Source organism: Prionailurus viverrinus, chromosome D1 (assembly GCF_022837055.1).
Source record: "Prionailurus viverrinus isolate Anna chromosome D1, UM_Priviv_1.0, whole genome shotgun sequence".
Classification (NCBI taxonomy): domain Eukaryota; kingdom Metazoa; phylum Chordata; class Mammalia; order Carnivora; family Felidae; genus Prionailurus; species Prionailurus viverrinus.
This window is the reverse complement of record NC_062570.1, coordinates 25,786,296-25,804,576: the sequence shown is the minus strand read 5'-3', so window position 1 is coordinate 25,804,576 and position 18,281 is coordinate 25,786,296. Positions and strand designations below refer to the sequence as shown.

At 50.4% G+C, this 18,281-nt stretch overlaps 1 protein-coding gene across 2 annotated transcripts in view; it reads right to left on the bottom strand.

The window, feature by feature from the left end:
• The window catches only part of FLI1 (Fli-1 proto-oncogene, ETS transcription factor), a 120,887-nt gene that overhangs the window by 38,223 nt on the left and 64,383 nt on the right, over positions 1-18,281 (bottom strand). The window contains exons 2-4 of one of the 2 annotated variants that reach the window (XM_047877285.1): positions 17,345-17,556; positions 6,320-6,474; positions 1,799-2,002 (exon numbers count right to left, since the gene is read on the bottom strand). In XM_047877285.1, the coding sequence (XP_047733241.1) occupies positions 1,799-2,002; positions 6,320-6,474; positions 17,345-17,556 (571 nt within the window). The remainder of the gene's footprint in view (positions 1-1,798; positions 2,003-6,319; positions 6,475-17,344; positions 17,557-18,281) is intronic. The other variant, XM_047877286.1, reaches the window with a different exon arrangement.

Sequence of the window (18,281 nt, the reverse complement as noted above, 5' to 3'; positions counted from 1 at the left end):
AAGGCTGAGAAATACAGATCATTAGAAAATGCTAATTCTCCAAAGCTCAGGAAAACTGGGTAGAGAATCGCCCCCTTTTTTTGAGCTTGTTGTTTCTTGGGCTGACCTCACGTTGCAGCAAGACTCAGACATGAGGTAACTGCTCTGGTGTTAACATACACTGCATCATCCACACTCTCTTGCTGGTTACCAGACGCCTCGGAGAGGTGACCAGAGTGCCCGGAGGCACCAGTGGAAACTTCCAAAGGCATTTAAAAATTTTTTTAATTTTATAGCCAGTGTGTGTTGCTTCCACCCCATGTAGCATGCTGCTGTAGAATGAGACAGAAGATTACAGAGATGGTGAGCTGAAGCTGCACTGAATGATGGGGAGACAACGAAGAAATAACCAACCAACCCAGAGCCCAGGAGACCAGGAAACGCAGCCCGCAGGCACTGTCCAAAGACCTCAGCTTGGAAGGGGCTTTAAAATCAAGTTCCTTCATTCCAAAGCTTAACTCCTACAAGATTCCCGGCAGCTCTGGCTATTTTTTTTTTTTTCTTAATGTTTTTTATTTATTTTTGAGTCAGAGAGAGACAGAGCATGAGCAGGGAAGGGGCAGAGAGAAAGGGAGAAACAGAATGGGAAGCAGGCTCCAGGCTCTGAGCCATCAGCACAGACCCCGATGCGGGGCTCAAACTCACAGACCGTGAGATCATGACCTGAGCCGCAGTCGGACGCTCAACCGACTGAGCCACCCAGGCGCCCCCAGGCAGCTCTGGCTATTGATGGCAAACACTGAATCCCAAGGTTGCCTGTCTATCCCTGCTCAGGGCTGACTATTAAAAAACTCCCTCATAGAAAGAACCCCCATCAGTCTTCCTGCAGCATCACCTCCCTGATCTCTGTGCCACCTTTTCTGGCCACAGACAAATCCTTCAGTACTTGGGGTCACTGATACACCTACCACCACGCTTGGATTTCCAGTGAAGTGTTAGGGCTGAGGCTATTAGCATGCCTGAAAGAATTGTTCCTATCTCTGTGCATATTGAATAGTAAATGAAATGCACATGGAAATGATGGGATCTTGGTGCCTGAGAACTCTGATATCAGATAAATCTTTTGAACGACTACAGTTTCTTTCATAAAATCGCCTTTTCCAAAGCTCTTTTTTCCTTCTTGCTGTGCCAGAAGAACATGTCCAAGAGACCCTCACGCACATGGAAGGTCGGCTGCTCCCGTTTGGCTAGGAAGGGTGAGTAGTGAGCAGCCCGCAAAGGTGGGGTTCAGGTGGGCCAGAATGACACCAAAGAGAAGAGGAAGCTAATGTGTACATTTTCAACACCTTAAATCCTAAACCCATGAATCTAGAGTCTACCGGAGGAACTTTGAATCACTGCACACGAAAATACCAGCCAGGGTGTCCATCTATTTATAATTCCAGGGCAAAGTAGTTTCTGGAAAGGGGTTCTCCTGGCAACTACACTCTGGCAGGCCCCACCGGGTCACAGCTCCCTGCTTTTTTCTCCAGTTCTTATTCCGCTTCCCTTGACACTATGGGACTGGGTCAGCCCCCTTTCAGGGTCTGTAGGAGCCCATGAGACCTTGGCAACTTCACAGGCCTTGACGTGTGAGGCTCCGGTAGCATCTGCCCAACATAAACTGACTGTGGGGGGAACCAGTTTCCTTTTCCTGGATTAGCTCCATGGGAAATCAGTCTTCATTTTGACAGGGCCGTTCAGAGTCTTCTCCCAGCCCTGGGGACTCGGCCACACCCTCCGAGGGGCTCCGCTGCCCAGAAACAGACAGGACACTTACTTTCCCTGAGGTAACTGAGGTGTGACAACAGCACTTCCGTGTTGTAGAGGGAGGTGGCTCGGAGGAAGTCCTCCTTGTTCATTTTACACAGTTCCTTGCCATCCATGTTCTGGAAAAAGGATGTGTCGATCTCCATCAAGCCATACTCCTTTATCGCCCACTCCAGCCACTGCCGCACGTGTTCCTGAGTCCACAGCGTGGGGTCTGCAAAGGAGAGGGCTCATTAGCAAGGGCAGGGCCAGCCAGGACTCCCCTGCCTTCATGAAGCCTGCGTATACCCTCTGTCTCCCCATCCCTCCTTCTCTTTGTCCTCCTCCTTCCCCCATTCCCCCCTTCTCCCTCCCCCACTCTCTCCCTCAGTGGGAAAGTGGGTTCCCTCCCAGATGGTCCTCCTAGAACTCCCATCTGGCTCCTCCACATCTGGCACTGCCTGAACCACTTAGCACTCCGGGGAGGTTCTTAGATGTCTCCCTAGGCATCGTGACAGAACATTCCCTTTAAAGTATTTGGAGGGCCATTAAAACCTTTGCTGGAGAAATGGTGGCATCCAAATGAAAGTAAACACAGTTCCACGGACCCAGGGACCAAAGTCCTCTGGAAAGGGAAACCATCTGTATCTTAAGAACATTAACGATTGCACGGGAAGAACACCGATCTCTCCGATGGCTACAGAAGGGAACACATATGTGTACACTTTTACTGCAATTCCATCTGTACAGTTGGAAAACCCAGCGCTGTGAGCCTTTAACATAAATCCAACCTGGGTTTTCTCCTTGTGGAGACAGCTGGGTTGAAATTTCTACCAGATCATCCCCCAAACATTTTTTATGATATTTAAATCCCCAGAGATGAGGGAAACGCACTGGAGAGAGAAAACCTTTCAGCCCTTCAGCCTTTGAGTGAACAAAAATAATGTGATGATGGCGGTCCTCTCCACCCAGGGGCCTCACAGCTCCTTTCTGGCTAGGTGTGTGGATGATGGGTGTGGGTATGCTCTGAGGGCTGGCGATGAGTTCCAGCAAATTCCACAGCAGGTAGAGCACTTGTATCTTATCACAGACTGGAAGCCATCTCTTTCCTTGGCAACTGATTATCAACAAATCCAATAGACACCTTAAATATGCCCATCAGAAAAAAATGCCCATCACAGAAGAAAACTGCATGGCTCTTGGCCACATGAGATACCTGCCCATGTGAAACATTTAGGCGGGAAACCACATAATTAAGCAACAAATTTCATGGTGGTAGTTGAAGGAATCATGGCTGGAGGGGAATAGTGTGAACTTGGAGAAATACGGAAGGCTGCCTGGACGAGGGGAGGAGGCTTGGCCTTGTAGGCAAGCCGTCAGCCCCCAGCTTCTACTGGGCCTGCTTCCTTAGCATATTTCCCAGGAAAGGATATCTGTGCACCTTCTCAGCCCTTCACCCTCTCATTCAGAGTCTGTAAAGGTTCTGGGCAAATATGGGAACCAGGTTTGGAGGATTAGGAGTGGCCGTGGGGAAGGGAGTGAAGTTCTGTGGCCTCCCTCTCACCGAACACGAATTCCCCAGCACTTTTACGCAGAGCTTCTGCTGATCACCCTTGTTTGCCGTGGGTTCTCCCTTTCTCCTTGGTTTTTACATGTGAGTATCTAGGTGGCAGGGACTGAGTCTGCTCTGCGAAGGGCCCAGCCTCGGCCCACAGGCGGGAGTGGTTGCTGTCCTGGCGCTGGAGGTACAAGAGATGGCAAAAGAGGAGAGAAGAGACTTTGGAGTTCAGGTCACAGACTGCCGCGCCACAACCAGTACCCGGTAACTGGCCTGGATCTGGGGGGCCTACCGTGTGCCAGCTGCCTCACACGGCCCGTGGCTCACGCATCTAGAAAATCCAGCAAAATGGCTTTTGTCTTCATTTTACAGATTGCAAGAGGAGTTTGGAAAGGTTAAGTTCCCAGCTCAAACTTGAGCCTTCCCAGGACTTCACTTGGTGGAGGGGGTGGGTCCCCCTGACCCAAAGCCCCTCCTCTTGCCTTCCCACCTGTGACTGTTCTGCCAAATAACAGAGCTCCTCCTAACGCTTCATTGTACAAGTCTATATGCATCTCTCTCCCTCCCTCCCTCTCTCTCTCTCTCTCTCTCTCTCAACAATGTCTTGGTTTGTTGACCTCTTTTACTCTCCAGAAACAACTAGGCATGGGCCACTGGGAAATGGAAATATTTTGTACCATTTTGGAATTCTAAAGGAAAACGGCACAGGTGGGCAATGGATTACGCAGCATTTTTATTTCATCTGATCTCCTTTGCTTCATCCTGACTCCTCACTTTTAGTGTTCGAGGCCTCAAATTCGATCTTACACCATGTATTTAATTTATTTTAATATTTCCTCTCTTGCTTTGGGCTCTATCACAATATTATTTCTCTCCCTTTACAGCACAATGAATTCTAAAGCTTCCACTCTGGATCACGCTAAACTCTTCCAAATGTATTTCCTGGATGATTTAGTCCTAGTTTCTTCCCATCTGAACCTGAAACTGGTGATTAACCAGAGCCCTCGTTTATACTTGTCTCAAAATCTCCACCATAAATTCAATCAGTTGTTTCACAAATGTTTTATTGCCTTGATTTGTGGACTTGCCCAAATGAAACTTTCCCTCATGTCCAGGCGGCTGGCCTGGAGGAAGCCAGAATGTCTGATGATAATGTTGAAAGATCTCACCAGAGGGAAAGTAATGAAGTAAATCCATAGCCAGCGAATTCATTGCAAGAAAGGCTTTGAAAACCCTTTGATAAGAATTCACGCTATTTTCACCATTACTGCTATCATTATTATTACCTTGGTCCACTGAAGGCTGACCTTTTGATATTCCTTTTGGAAGTATTTCAACACCAACTCAGGGTGAAAGGGTCAACCAAGCAGCCTGTCTGTTTGCCCTCTCTCTCCTCCCAAAAGTGACTACGAAAACGAGATGGCATCCATATTTGGTTCAGAGACAATCTCTGATGCCCTGACTCTTCAGTGCCCAAGAGTGCCTTCCCATGCTGGCCACTGTTTGGCAAAACAGGGCAGTCCGGTGCCAGATGTGCAAAGGCCCGGCGAAGCTTGTCTTTGCTTAGGGGAGAGCAGCGAGGTCCCCACCCTGTCTGCATTATCGTTCCTTCATTGTCTGCTTCCTTTGATGAGAAGGGAGGAACACGGTTTTCTTGGACCTTACAAATGCACCTGAGCTAAACATTCCTGGTGTCTGAGGGAGGGAGAGAGGGAGGGGATCAAACGTTAAATGATATAAGTAGTGTAAGTAGAGAAAGCAGTTAAATGCGCCCGGCATCTGGAAAGTGCTCAGAAAATAGGAACTACTCTCCCTCCTCCTGTGTGAAGCCGCGTGCTTGTGGAAAAGGGAAACTCAAAAAAATCCTTTATGAATAGTTTTCAGGTCCTGCAGGGCACAGAAAAACTCCTATTTTCCCAGCTCCTCCTGCCTCCCTGGGTCCCACACCTCCCACCCTCTGCCACCTTGAGTTTGGCCCGGCGCGCAGGGATGCTACGCGGCTATAGTCCTACAAGATGGTGAGACACGGCTTCCCATGGAAAATAAATACAAAAGGGCGTAGGAAGGAGAGGCTCATTACAAAACCATGCCTTCTAGGCCAACAAGCAAATTCCTTTGCACTACCTCAAAGAGATGTCTAATCCTTTGCCCTCAGACACCACGGCACTTACACTTTTGCGAATGGAAGGGGTTGTGCCTTTTTGGTCATGTTATTTTGGTAAGATTAGTTTTAATCCCTGCCCTGTAATTCACTCTGCTTAAGATTTGGACGTTCTCGCTCCTTCTACCTGGCACCGACTCTACCCGCTGCAGTTTTCAAACTCCCTTTCTGACCAGGCTGCTGAGCTAGCTGGTCTAGCTGAGGCAGAGCATCCGGCCAATGGACGGAAGGCTTGAACAATGATTTTATTTTCTGTAACCAAACAGCACCAATACCTAGGAAAAATAGGCTATTTTTACATAATGACATAACTTGCTGCACACGTTAAGGCGCTCCATTTGTTAAATATAGTTATTTCTATTTTGAAACGAAGAGAGCTGGCTGTAATTTTGGAAAGGTGGAAGCTTGCAGATGCCAGGAAGTACTGCCTGATGGACATGACAGACCTCTGTGGCCACTCTTCTCCTTAAAGGCAAGGGCGGGCCCGTCCAGGAGTTCCTGGGACTCCTTCTGGTTTCAGACGGCCTTGCCTTTGCCCTCTTGGCAGTCCTCATCCTGTGGTACCATGTCCTGAGGTCGAGTCTATGACGTGACCTGTTTGAGGGTGGGCTCCCGGCACCTGCCCTTCAGGGTGCTGGTGACACTTGGGACACTATCTTGAAGGACAGTGGGAAGGAAGGTGAGGAAGGTAGCCCTCCTAAGTCAGCACTTCCATAGCGAATAGGTTATCAGGTAAAGGTTCAGATGCCCAACTGGGACAAGCCCGCCCTCCAACTACTAGCCCAGGAAAGTGAGGGCATGGATGCCAGCCTGCAGCCTGGTTCCCAAAGTACCTGCGGGGACGATGACCCTCCTCTCGTTGGTGGTCATGTTGGGAGGAGGGGGGCCGTTCTTCTCGTCCATGTAGCTGTTGTAGTTCATGGCGTTGGACTCGCTTCCACCAACTAGCTTGCTGCATTTGCTAACACTGCAGTCCACTGGAGACTCCCTGAGGCGAGAGGACACAAAGCCCAGAGGAAGTCATCACTCCGGCTGCCATCAGCACAGCGTGGGCAGACAATCATGGCGCCATTTCCCAGCCCCACTTGGTGCAATGCTGCTGCTGCCTTATTTCTATCCTCCACGCCGCCACCAGGGTTTTCAAATCCCAGCCCAATCCTATAATTACGGCACTTAAAAACTTTTGGCAGCTCCCTACTGGCCTCAGACTAGAGTCTGGACTTCTCAGGACCGCATCACAGCCCTCCCAATCTGACGGCAGCTGACATTTTTAGCCTTGTTGCCAGGCAACCTGTGCTCCAACAGCACTTGCCCTGGCCTTGGCCCCCAGGTAGGCCTCCGCCTCCCACCCCCACCCCGGCACTCTGTTTCTGCCATGGTTCTAGCTCTGGTCACGCTGGGTGATTGTTAGCTTAGTGGGTCCTCTTCCCCCGCTGGATTGGGAGTTTCCTGAGAGATTGACAGTACTTCCTCCTTTAAACCTCAACATCTTACGTAGTACCTTCTATAGGAGACGAGTGATCAATGTTTGCTGAGTGAAGTATTTCTACTGTACATATATGATTTTGATGCATTTCTTGTACCCGGTTCTATTTTAACTTCCCAATACCCATCCAATTGTTCATATCTCCTCTTTATGGTTAAGGGAACTGAGAGGTGAGGTGACTGGCCCAGAGTCACACAGCTAGTGTGACCTGAGCAGGACTCAGGTCTTTGGTGTTAAGCTTTTCCATCAAAACACCCATACGGGCGTGCCTGGCTGGTTCAGTTGGTAGAGCATGTGACTCTTGATATCTGGGTCCTGAGTCTGAATCCCACGTTGAGCATAGAGCTTACTTTATTTTTTCATTTTTTTAATGCTTATTTTCAGAGAGAGAAAGAGTGCGAGAAAGAGAGGGGCATAGGGAAAGGGAGAGAGAGAATCCCAAGCAGGCTTCATTCTGTCAGGAACAGAGCCTGACGTGGGGCTTGATCCCCTGACCCTGGGATCATGACCTGAGCCAAAATCAAGAGTTGGATGCTCAACCAACTGAGCCACTCAAGCACCCCTATTTTTTCAAATTAATTTATTTATTTTGAGAGACAGAGACAGAGAGAGAGAGAGAGCACAAGTCGGGGGGGGGGGGGGCAGAGAGAGAAGGAAAGAGAGAATCCAAAGTAGGCTCTGTGCTGACAGCACATGGGGCTTGATCCCATTAACCATGAGATCATGACCTGAGCTGAAAGAGTTGGTTGCTTAACCGACTAAGCCATGCAGGCATTCCACAGAGCTTACTTTAACACACAGACACACACACACACACACACACACACACACACACGGGCTGGTTGCTTCATGAAGAAGGAATAGAATCCAAGAACTTTAACCTGATAGAAAGGCTGTGGCCTTTGTGGCCTTTTGCAGCCCTGGATGCCACGCTCACGGAAGAACCAGAAGGAAGTGCAAAAGGCAAAAGTCATCCAACTCCGTCTGGATGTACGGAGCCCAGTTAGCACCTGGTGTGTTGCAACATGGGTGCAGGGAGCCTGTTCCCTGGTGCCAGCTCAGCAATGAGCAGCCGTCTGGAGATCTAAGTGGACGCTCCACTTGTGGCCACCCATGCCCGGGAGCGGGCCAGCAGAACGCTCCACATACCCCGCCAGCCCAGCATCAAGGACCCTCCCAGCGTGCCTGGGGGAAGTGCTGTCCTGCCCTGCCTTAGCTTCCCTTCAGCCCCTCCGGCAGCAGCAGGACCAAAGGAGACAACTGGAAGGCCCTGGAGAGGCTGCAGCCGTGGTTGCACAGCTCAGGAAGCATCGGACCTGGGAGACAGCCAGTTCTCTCAAGAGCTCCAAACCAGGCCTTCAGACCAAGGAGTTCAGATAAGGTTCAGATTACAGCTGCCCAACCTTGGGCCGCAGAACGACTCCAGGCTTCCCAGGGGCCTGGCCGCTGCCCTCCTCACTCTGCTTTGGGCAGGGACCAACCATCATGAGGACTGAAGGAGCCAGGTCGTGCCAGATAGGGCCTCGCCCATCCCGCGGCCGGTGGCGGCACCTCCAGAGGCCGGGAGAGCAGTCCCTAACACAGAGGAAGGGAGTAACGGCCCGGGGCTGGGGGGTGGGGGGAAGGGAGGGCGCAGGGGTGGGGGTTGGGGGCCCAGGCAGGGCAGGGGGGCCAGAGCACATCCAATAAAAGACAATTAAATGAATTTGTCTCTTAATCTGAAAGGAAAAAAATATTGAAGATCACTTATCATAGCTGGGAGATAAATGCTCCACTGAGATATTAGAAGTCAGACGGTAATTTTTTCCTGATGTCTTACAGAGGGGAACATGGGCTGAAAATGAAAATAAGATGTATAACTTACACATGTTAGAATTTAAGGTTTTACTATTCGCCTACTGTTTTTCCAGGCAGAGAACCAAGAACCAGCCGTCAGAGCCCCAGATTGTTGAAGGTTTAATGTCCCCATGGCAGTCTGCGGAGAGGCAGTAGCACATCAGGGCTTTTCACCAGTTTGGCCCTTTGGCTTCTGCTGTTGAAGGACTTGGCCCGTCCGGAAGCAGTCCCAGAAAGACCCTGGTCCTGTGTCTGAGCGGAGCTCTGGCCAAGCTCGCCGGGTCCCCCACCCTCCTCATGGCTAACTGCAGGAAGGCGTGTGCGCGCACTCACACACATGCGCCCATGAGTACACGCGTGCACACACACACAGACACGTGCACATCCCCAAAACACATGCACACGCACGCCGCCGCGGCCTGGCGGCCTTTCCCAACATACTTGTCCACAGTGAAACAACCCAAGTGCAGTGGGAGTTTGCAGGATTAAGTTGGCCTTCAACCAAGGGAGCAACGTTTTCATTGGCTGGGAACCCCGTGGCAGAGGGTGGGGTGGCCAGAGCACGCGCTTCCTCTGCCGGATGCTTGAGTGCAAGGGCCGTGGGCAGGGGTGAGAGAACTTTCGGGGAGGAGAGCAACATCCAACTGGGGGCGGGCATGACGGAAGAGTGGGTGCTCTTCCATAGGCCGTGCCCCCCATCGGCAATATCAGGGAGACAAGATTCAAAAACTGATTTCCCCTGTCAGCTGGGCCGCTGGTGATTTCTGAGCTAAAAACCGACCTCTTGCCGTGCAGGGGTGAAAAGTCAGAGCCACAGAAATTGCCAAAGCGGAGCAACCCTTTATGCCATAGCCACCGATGGCAGGGCCGGGCCTTGGCGCCAGGAATAGAGAAAAATAAATGCGAAAAGAGGAAACATTTGGTAAAAGGCACCTGGTGAAAAGAGGAGCCATGAGCCCTAAGATGAGCACCTGCAGGGAAGGTGGGTGCCCAGGTCACAGGATCGGTCGGCTCCCAGAAGAAAACATCACAAGCACAGCCAGGACCGGGGTTCTCTTGCCGGGGTGACCACTGGGGGCCAAACGGTAGATGGAACATCCACGTAAGTTCTAGTTCTGCTTCCTCCTCGCTCCTTCCCCCCATCCCCGCCCCTCTGGATGCACCTACTCCCTGGCAATACAAGGCAAGCTGTCTGGCCGCCCACTCGTGGGTGCTTCTCCTCTGGAATGAGGCCCTGTCCTCAGTCCCAGACCCCTCTGCTAGGAGGGCCCTCAGAGAAGCCTGGCATCACCCTGGACCACCACACTTGCCCAGGCCGGCCCTCCTCCGAGCGCCCAGGGGGAAAAGGAAGGAGAGCCATGCCTTTAACCTCCGGCCTGCCACGCTGCCCTCCATTCTCAAGCTCTTGGGCGCTGAGCCTCCACCAGACAGCACACGCCTTATATGCGGCCATCGGGCTTGACAGCCACTGCCAAGGGTGGGTACTGGCGAAGCCCAGCCTACAGGCTGCTCTCGGTGAGGCAGCTGGCGCCTGTGAAGAGGCCCAGTGAAAACAAGAGGGAGGGGGAGGGGCGCACGGATGGAGGGGAAGAGATTTGGCCACTCAGCTTGCCTGCACGGCTGCTAATTTGTATTGAGACCTGCACTTACAGCTGACGTGAGGTTGGGGCCCGCAGGCAGCTGATAGCACTAGGACAGGTGACGAGGGGGCCTGGGGTGGCCACTACAGAGCAGGAGGAGGTGCTGGCTCAAAGAGTGCAACTCAGAGCATCTCCCTCTCAGGATGGCAGAAAGCCATGGCAGGGGAGGCCGCAGCAAAGGTGACATGGACCCTGCAGCCTTGTCCTCTCTTTTCCCTTTGGGACATAAGCTCTTGACTCTTCCCGTTCTATTTTTGTGGGTTCAGTGAACACTGCTTTAAAAATACTGCCAGCGGTTTCCCAAAGTGCCTTGCAGGTGTTAAGCAATTTAAAACAAGGTGAGAAATCTTGGGTGTTTGGGTAAAAGAAGATTTCAAAGACTTCTCCTGAAGACGACCCCTTTAGACTATGGCAGATGTCTTCTATGTTTACAAGTGACATAACGGATAAAGGGTTAGTATCCAAAATCTGTAAACAACTTATCAAACTCAACACCCAAAAAACAAACAATCCAGTGAAGAAATGGGCAAAAGACATGACTAGACAACTTTCCAAAGAAGACATCCACGTGGCTAACAGACACATGAAAAGATGCTCCACATCACCCATCATCAGGGAAACACAAATCAAAACCACTACGAGATACTACCTCACACCTGTCAGAGTGGCTAAAATGAACAACTCAGGCACCAACAGATGCTGGCGAGGATGCGGAGAACGAGGAATCCTCTGGCATTGCTGGTGGGAATGCAAGCTGGTGCAGCCACGCTGGAAACTGCATGGAGGTTCCTCAAAAAATTGAAAATAGAGCTACCCTACGACCCAACAACTGCACTGCTAGCTATTTATCCAAGGGATACAGGTACGCTATTTCAAAGGGGCACTTGCACCCCCATGTTTATAGCAGCACTATCGACAATAGCCAAAGTGTGGAAAGAGCCCAAATGTCCATACACTGATAAATGGACAAAGAAGATGTGGTATCTATCTATCTATCTATCTATCTACAGCGGAATATTACTCGGCGATCAAAAAGAATGAAATCTTGCCATTTGCAACAACGTGGATGGAGCTAGAGTGTATCATGCTAAGTGAAATAAGTCAGTCAGAGAAAGACAAATATCACATGGCTTTACTCATATGTGGAATTTAAGATACAAAACAGATGAACATATGGGAAGGGAAGCAAAAATAATATAAAAACAGAGAGGGAGACAAACCATAAGAGACTCTTAAATACACGGAACAAACTGAGGGTTGCTGGAAGGGTGTTGGGTGAGGGGAAAGACTGAAAGGGCGAGGGGCATTGAGAAGGACACTTGTTGGGATGAGCACTGGGTGTTATATGTGAGTGAGGAATCACTAAATTCTTTTCCTGAAACCATTATTACACCAGATGTTAACTAACTTGGATTCAAACTTTTTAAAATAAATAAATAATTAAAAAAAATATCTATATACAGCAAAACAAAACAAAACACAGACATCTTCTCTACCTTCCCATTCAACCCAGAGCAACTCAGAGTACACCCCGTGGATCCACAAGTCTGTGGCCCAGGCTGCCTGTCCGTGGATCCTCTGTATTCACACAGTTCCTGCGAAGTCTCAAAGGCCACCCAAACCACACAGTTGCGTTAGGACCTATCACGTGTGTCTCCCATGTGATATTAATGCTGTGCAACAATTAAGCAAATCTGCGTTGTCTTTAGGATTTCTGTAGGATCCGCGCACAGGCGTGTGCCTATGACTTGTTTTTAAAAAGAAATACGCGGGGCACCTGGGTGGCGCAGTCGGTTAAGCGTCCGACTTCAGCCAGGTCACGATCTCGCGGTCCGGGAGTTCGAGCCCCGCGTCAGGCTCTGGGCTGATGGCTCGGAGCCTGGAGCCTGCTTCCGATTCTGTGTCTCCCTCTCTCTCTGACCCTCCCCCGTTCATGCTCTGTCTCTCTCTGTCCAAAAAATAAATAAACGTTGAAAAAAAAAATTAAAAAAAATAAAATAAAATAAAAAGAAATACGCAGTGGGTTAAAAGCAAACTTCAAGAAGAGAAAAAAAAATCATCCATAATATAGCCATCACCCTAACCCCATAGCTAGTTTCATCTCCATACAGGATAGGTGCTCACAGCTTCTCCGGAACCCTGAGGACAGCTTCCCACCCAGGTTATGTGTGACATGCTCCATGCTGCAGGGTTCAGAACTTAAGGAAGCACCTTAGGAAGGTGTTTTGCAGTCACAGAGGCAGAAGTTACAGGGAGTGTGAGGCCGATCTTCCTGTAGGTGGAATATGAAGTCTCTACGTGTCTCCTAAGAGCATCCAGATCCTGCTGGCCAGTCCCATAGGGGATGTCAGGGTAGACTAACACCAACTCAGATTCTGTGTTCCAGGCACATGAGCCAAGCAGGTCCTTGCATTTCTCCTCCATAAAATACTATTCTCTCCTTCACAGGCTGTTTTCCCCAATCCCTCTGGGTGAAGCAGGATGCGGCTGACAGTTATTTGCAGACCACAGCTTGGGGTCAAGTTGCTGAAGCCTACACAGAACCTATATGGGCCATGCTGTTTCAACAACAACTCACTCTAGCAGATTCAGCCACAACAGGAAGATGTGGAGAAAGAGAGCCAACCTCCCACAACACGGGCAAGCTAGGCTTTCTCTGAGCCACCCAGACCTCAATCTCTCCACTTGATTCTGAGCCAAATGACTTAATGCTGGGATGAAAAGCAAGAAGGGCATTATAGCTTTAGGCACAGAGAACACCTCCTCCAGAGACACAAATACCTGTGGGTATTCCAATAAGCATGAAGTAACTTGGAAAACCCAAGTTATCAGAGACTATGGAGGGAATCGTGGGATGGTCCAAAGCATTCTAGCTCAGCGCTGTCCAGTTGAAGTAGAGTGTGAGCCACATACATAATTTTCCATTTTCCAGTAGTCGCATTTTTAAAATAAAAAAACCAGGTGAAATGAATTTAAAAATATGTGAAAATATATTAGTATATGAACTCACTACAACCAAAAGATTATCATTTCAACATCATCAGTATAAAAAATAATTAATGAGCTATTTTACTTTATCCGCCCCCCCCCCCCCCACTAAGTCTGTGAAGTCTGGTGTGCACTTTAGATCTCGAGCACATGTCAGTTTTGGATTAGCCACACTTCAAGGGCTCAGAAGCAGCATGCGGCTAGTGGCTATTGCCTTGGACGCCACAAATCTGGTCCATGAGGCAAGAGACCCCAAATGGGGTCAACACACAGGGTTGAGGACGAGAGATTTAAATCGCCTGGCATCTATCTCATCGTGTCATTTCTTCTTTGCATGATCAAATAGTAGAATCTATCCTCAGCAAAGACGTTTTTCTGAAAACCCCTGCTCCCTGCTGCCCACCAGGCCAGCTTACATGTGGGCTCCTGGAGAATATTTACGAGGTGCTGGCAATGGCCGTCCCTAGCCTGCGTGGCTCCGAGAGCCCACGGTATCTTCTTTGTTCCCCCAGGGTGAGTGAGACTCCATCCATCTTTCTGAACCTACTCTATCACCTGCGGACGGTCGGGGTCAGGACGGGCAAATCAAAAGCAGGGGCTGCTTTGTGCGACCAGAGCCACGTAAATACCATGTCTGTTCTTTAGAGGTGTTCACACAGCTCTCCTCCAGCTGGCTTCTGGTGTGACTGCAGCCATGGATGGCTGGCAAGCGGGTCCTGAAACTCGATTTCCTTGCCCCAGATTAATAGGTCGGAGTGCCCTGCGGGGGAGTGAGAGGTCAGCTCGACAGTGTGGCCTCCCCCTGAGCACAGATGCAGGCTCTAGCCGTGGCAAAGTGGGCAGACCTTGGTTTCTGTCCTGGCTTGTACACCATGACCCATATGGCTTTGAAGAAGTATCTTCACCATTGAGTCTCGTCAGCCACGCATTCACTCACTCATTCATTTAACAACTCTTTCTGGAGCACGGATCAGGTGATAGGCATTGCTCAGTAAACAAAACGAGGCCCTGCCTGCATTTCAGTGAGGGATGTGATACGAGCCAGGAAGAGCTAAGAAGAATCAAAGCAAGGCAAAGAGTGACGGGTGCTGTCTTAGAGCAGGCGGTGAGGGAGGTCTGCTGAAAGGTGACATTCAGGCACAGAGACCTGAAACAAGTGGGAGAGAGAGTCCTATGACTTGATGGAGTAGGAATGCTCCAGAAAGAAGGAATACAGGCATGAGACTCTGGGGCAGGAGAGTGCTTGGGGTCCAGAGTCTTGTGTGGCTGGTGCGGAAGGAAGGAGGGAGACAGGAAGGAGAAAATGAGTTTCATAGAAATGGGGGCCAGGTAGAAGACTTTGGGTTTTGTCACAAGGCAGTAAAGGATTTTGAGCAAGATAGTTAAGTATTCTGAAAGGATGGGGTGTCTGGATGGCTCAGTTGGTTAAGTGACCGACATCTGCCCAGGTCATGATCTCATGTTCGTGGGTTTGACGGCAGAGAGCCTGCTTCAGATCCTCTGTCTCCCCCTCTTCTCTCTCTCTCAAAAATGAATAAACATTAAAAAAAAATAAATATTCTGAAAGGGTGAGTCTGAAGAACAGACTTTAGGAAAGCAAGCAGAAGGAAAGACAACAGGGGGCAACTGAGGCAGCCTGGAAGGACAGGTGCTGCCTGTCTGGGTTGGGGCGGAGCAACAGAGGTGAGCAGTGGTTGGGATTCAGGCTACAACAGACCAAAGACTCTCCAAGGGTGGAATCTGGATTTTCAATAAGCATCAGGAAGGTCCTGTGGTTGGGCCAGTTTGGGAGGTATTGCTGAATCGCCTTCCTTGCTGCCAGGCTGAGTGCCGGCAGAAATTGGACCAGGAGCCCAAAGGCACAATGTACAGGGAGGGAGGGAGCAGAGAGGTGGCCCACAGGCCAGGAATCAGAAAAGCCCAGCTCTGGTGCCAGATTTGCCTCCTCTAAGTCCTCAGACAAGGCGTCTACCACTCCCCGCCCCCAAAGCCCAATTTGCCTTCAAATGTCAAAATGTAATGGCAACATCTACCTCACGGGATCATGGTGGGAAGCAAACCATAAGATAATATGGAAAAATATTTAACAAATGATACCCTCCGTCCACTATGAGGGGCTCACTATCCTTATTATCTGTGTGGAGAGATGCTCATGTGAGGGGCTCCTGGCTCAGAACCTCCGGGCCTTCCTAGAAGGCTAGACTCTGGGAAGGCGGCTGTGATTCCGGTGACTGGTTCTGGTTACTGGGATTGGAATGTGGAAGGGCTGGGGGTTCCCACAGGCGAGTCGGAGACCAGGGATTGTCTGGGGGAGGTCTCCTTCCCAGCTGCACACTCACCCCCTTCTCTCTCCTTCTGTGGACTTGTTTCCTTACCGACCTCATCCGCTTCTAGTGAAAACTCTCTAGAGATGATGCCCAAACCTACATTCCAGCCCCCAAATATTATCTGAGCTTTAGTTTCCAAGGCCTAGTAGACATTTTTTAGCTGGATGTTCTACTGATTGCTCCCAGGAATCTCAGAGAGAACACTGACATCTCTTCTCAAAGCATTTCCTTTCCTATGTCCCCTGGATAACATCACCATCCTTCCTACAATGATCCAAGCTCCAGTCATTTTTTTGTTCTTTCCTCTCATATACCCTCCAACCCCCAGAGACTTCAATGTTTGTCCATCTGAACCCTGCTAATTATCCCTTTGACGTGTCCTTCATGCATGTACTTCTTTTTATTTCCCTAATTATTAAAGTCGCTCAAATTCAGAACTTGGTAATCTCTTACCTGAGATATTTCACTACCTTCTTATCTTTCTGAGGCTCCCTTCCCCACCACTGTATACAAAGACCCTCAGTTCTGTAAATGAAGCTCTGAAGATGTAAAATGTCAAGTCTACGCTTAAAGTCAGTGTCTGCATACAGAATAAATTCCATATTTTCTTAGCCTGCCATTCAGGGCCCTTCATTAATTTTCATTTTTATCCCCTTGTGCTATAGGCCCATTGACTTGCCCGATAGTTCATGAATGAGACTAATATTTTCTCTTTTTTGCTCATGAGGATCGCTATCACTGTGGAGCACTTTCTGAGTCTCCAGCACTGTCTTGGGTCCTTCCTCCGCAGCATCAGACTTAACCATCGGGACAAGCCTATGAAGAAGCAGATCCTCTAGTCCTGTTCTAGGAAGGAGGCAGCTGGTGATCAGACAGCTAGATAGCTTGTCCAAGGGCAGAGGTGGGAATGAAGTCTGGGCTACCTGTCCTCCCGGCATGCCCTTCCTTGACCCTCTGATTCTTCTCTCCTTGGGCTCTCTTCCCTGCATTTCCACAAGAACAGTCTTACTGCCCTGGGCACCACCAAGTTCAAATACACTTTCCAAGTGTGATGTGCCCTCCCTTGCTCAGTGAGACCATAGACGGGCTCACCTCTGTCGTCACTTCTGGACTTTTCCTGTAAGGATGGTTTGGTCACCTTTGCTCTAGTAAGACCCACCCAGAGGGGTCAAGTTTCTTCAACAGGTCAGGGAGGGTAGGTTCTCACTAGGGCTTCCCCAAGAGGGGCTCTACCTGGGCCTGACACACAATAGGTGTTCCACAAGTATCGGCAGAGGGCCGTGAGTCTGACTCTGACCTGGCTGTTGAGGGCGGTACTAAGACTTAGAGAGCCAGGTGGGCTTAGAAGCCAGTAGGGCTTCCTGGCCCTACTCTACTCCCAGCCCTCAGTTTTATAGCCTTCTCTTGTCTCACCTTTCTAGGGACTGACTCAGGCTCCCTGGCCCAGCACCAGCAGCCACTTTGGTCAGATCCGTTTGACTCAGACACCTGGGGAGCAAGCGTGCCTCAAGCCTCCACCAGCCCCTCACCTGGCAGCTGGCCACACCTACCCCTGGAGCTGCACAGGCCTGGTGGGCTTACCTGGATCCATTCATGTGGTCATACTCCCGCTTGACATTGACCCTCACCGGCTGATTAATCCATTCCTGCTGCGGCGGGAGGGGGTTGATTTTGTGGGGCTGGCCATAGTCAGGACTCCCTGAGGCGGTCATGTCGGCCTTGGGGAGATGGGCCGCCGCTCCGTAGGCAGAGTCGAAGAGGGACTGGTCGTCGCTCACCACCGACAGAGCCTCCTGGAGGGTCAGAGAAGGAGACCGAAAGCCCAGTGTCAGTTCATCCAGGGTTACTCTTCACCTCCTCTCCCTCTGAGCTGGCAGGGTGGCCCGGGGCTGCCCCAGGCGGTTGCCCAGGTCGCTGATTGACTCACACTCTGGGGGGCTGTTTATTCCTACGCAAACTCCACGGGTTCTCTGAAGGTTATCCCGGGTGAGGAGGGAGTTTGGGCAGTGGAGTGGGGAAGGAGGAGCCATAGAAGCACATCCACTGTTGTGTCTGCAGAAAGGAGGGCCGGGAGCCAGAGGCCAAGAGGGGTGGTCACACAGCGTGCACGTGCAACGTTCCAGTGGCACTTGAATGCCGAGCTCTGTCAGCCATAAGCAGAGAGGCCTCTGACCAGCTGTGTGGAGCTGTCAGGCTGGAGGGGGATATGAAAGTGAGCATTTACTTTATAGGTGAGGCCAGTGAGACCCACCCAGAGAGGTTAACTATCCAGCCCAAGGTCACACAGGGGAAGGGTGGGGCCCGGGGTTGTGGCTGCATCTAATTTCAGTTTCCTTATCTGTAAACAGGAATAAGAATAGCTTTTTCAGAGCCGATAGGTGGGTTAAGTGAGAAAAATCTTGGTACATACAGGTGTCTAGCTTGTAAGAAACAACCAGCAGTTTCCGCAGGGGTTCCCCAGGGTGTGCTGGTGTATCTTACACACATCCATGATTCAACTGGGAGGCTGCCTGCCTCT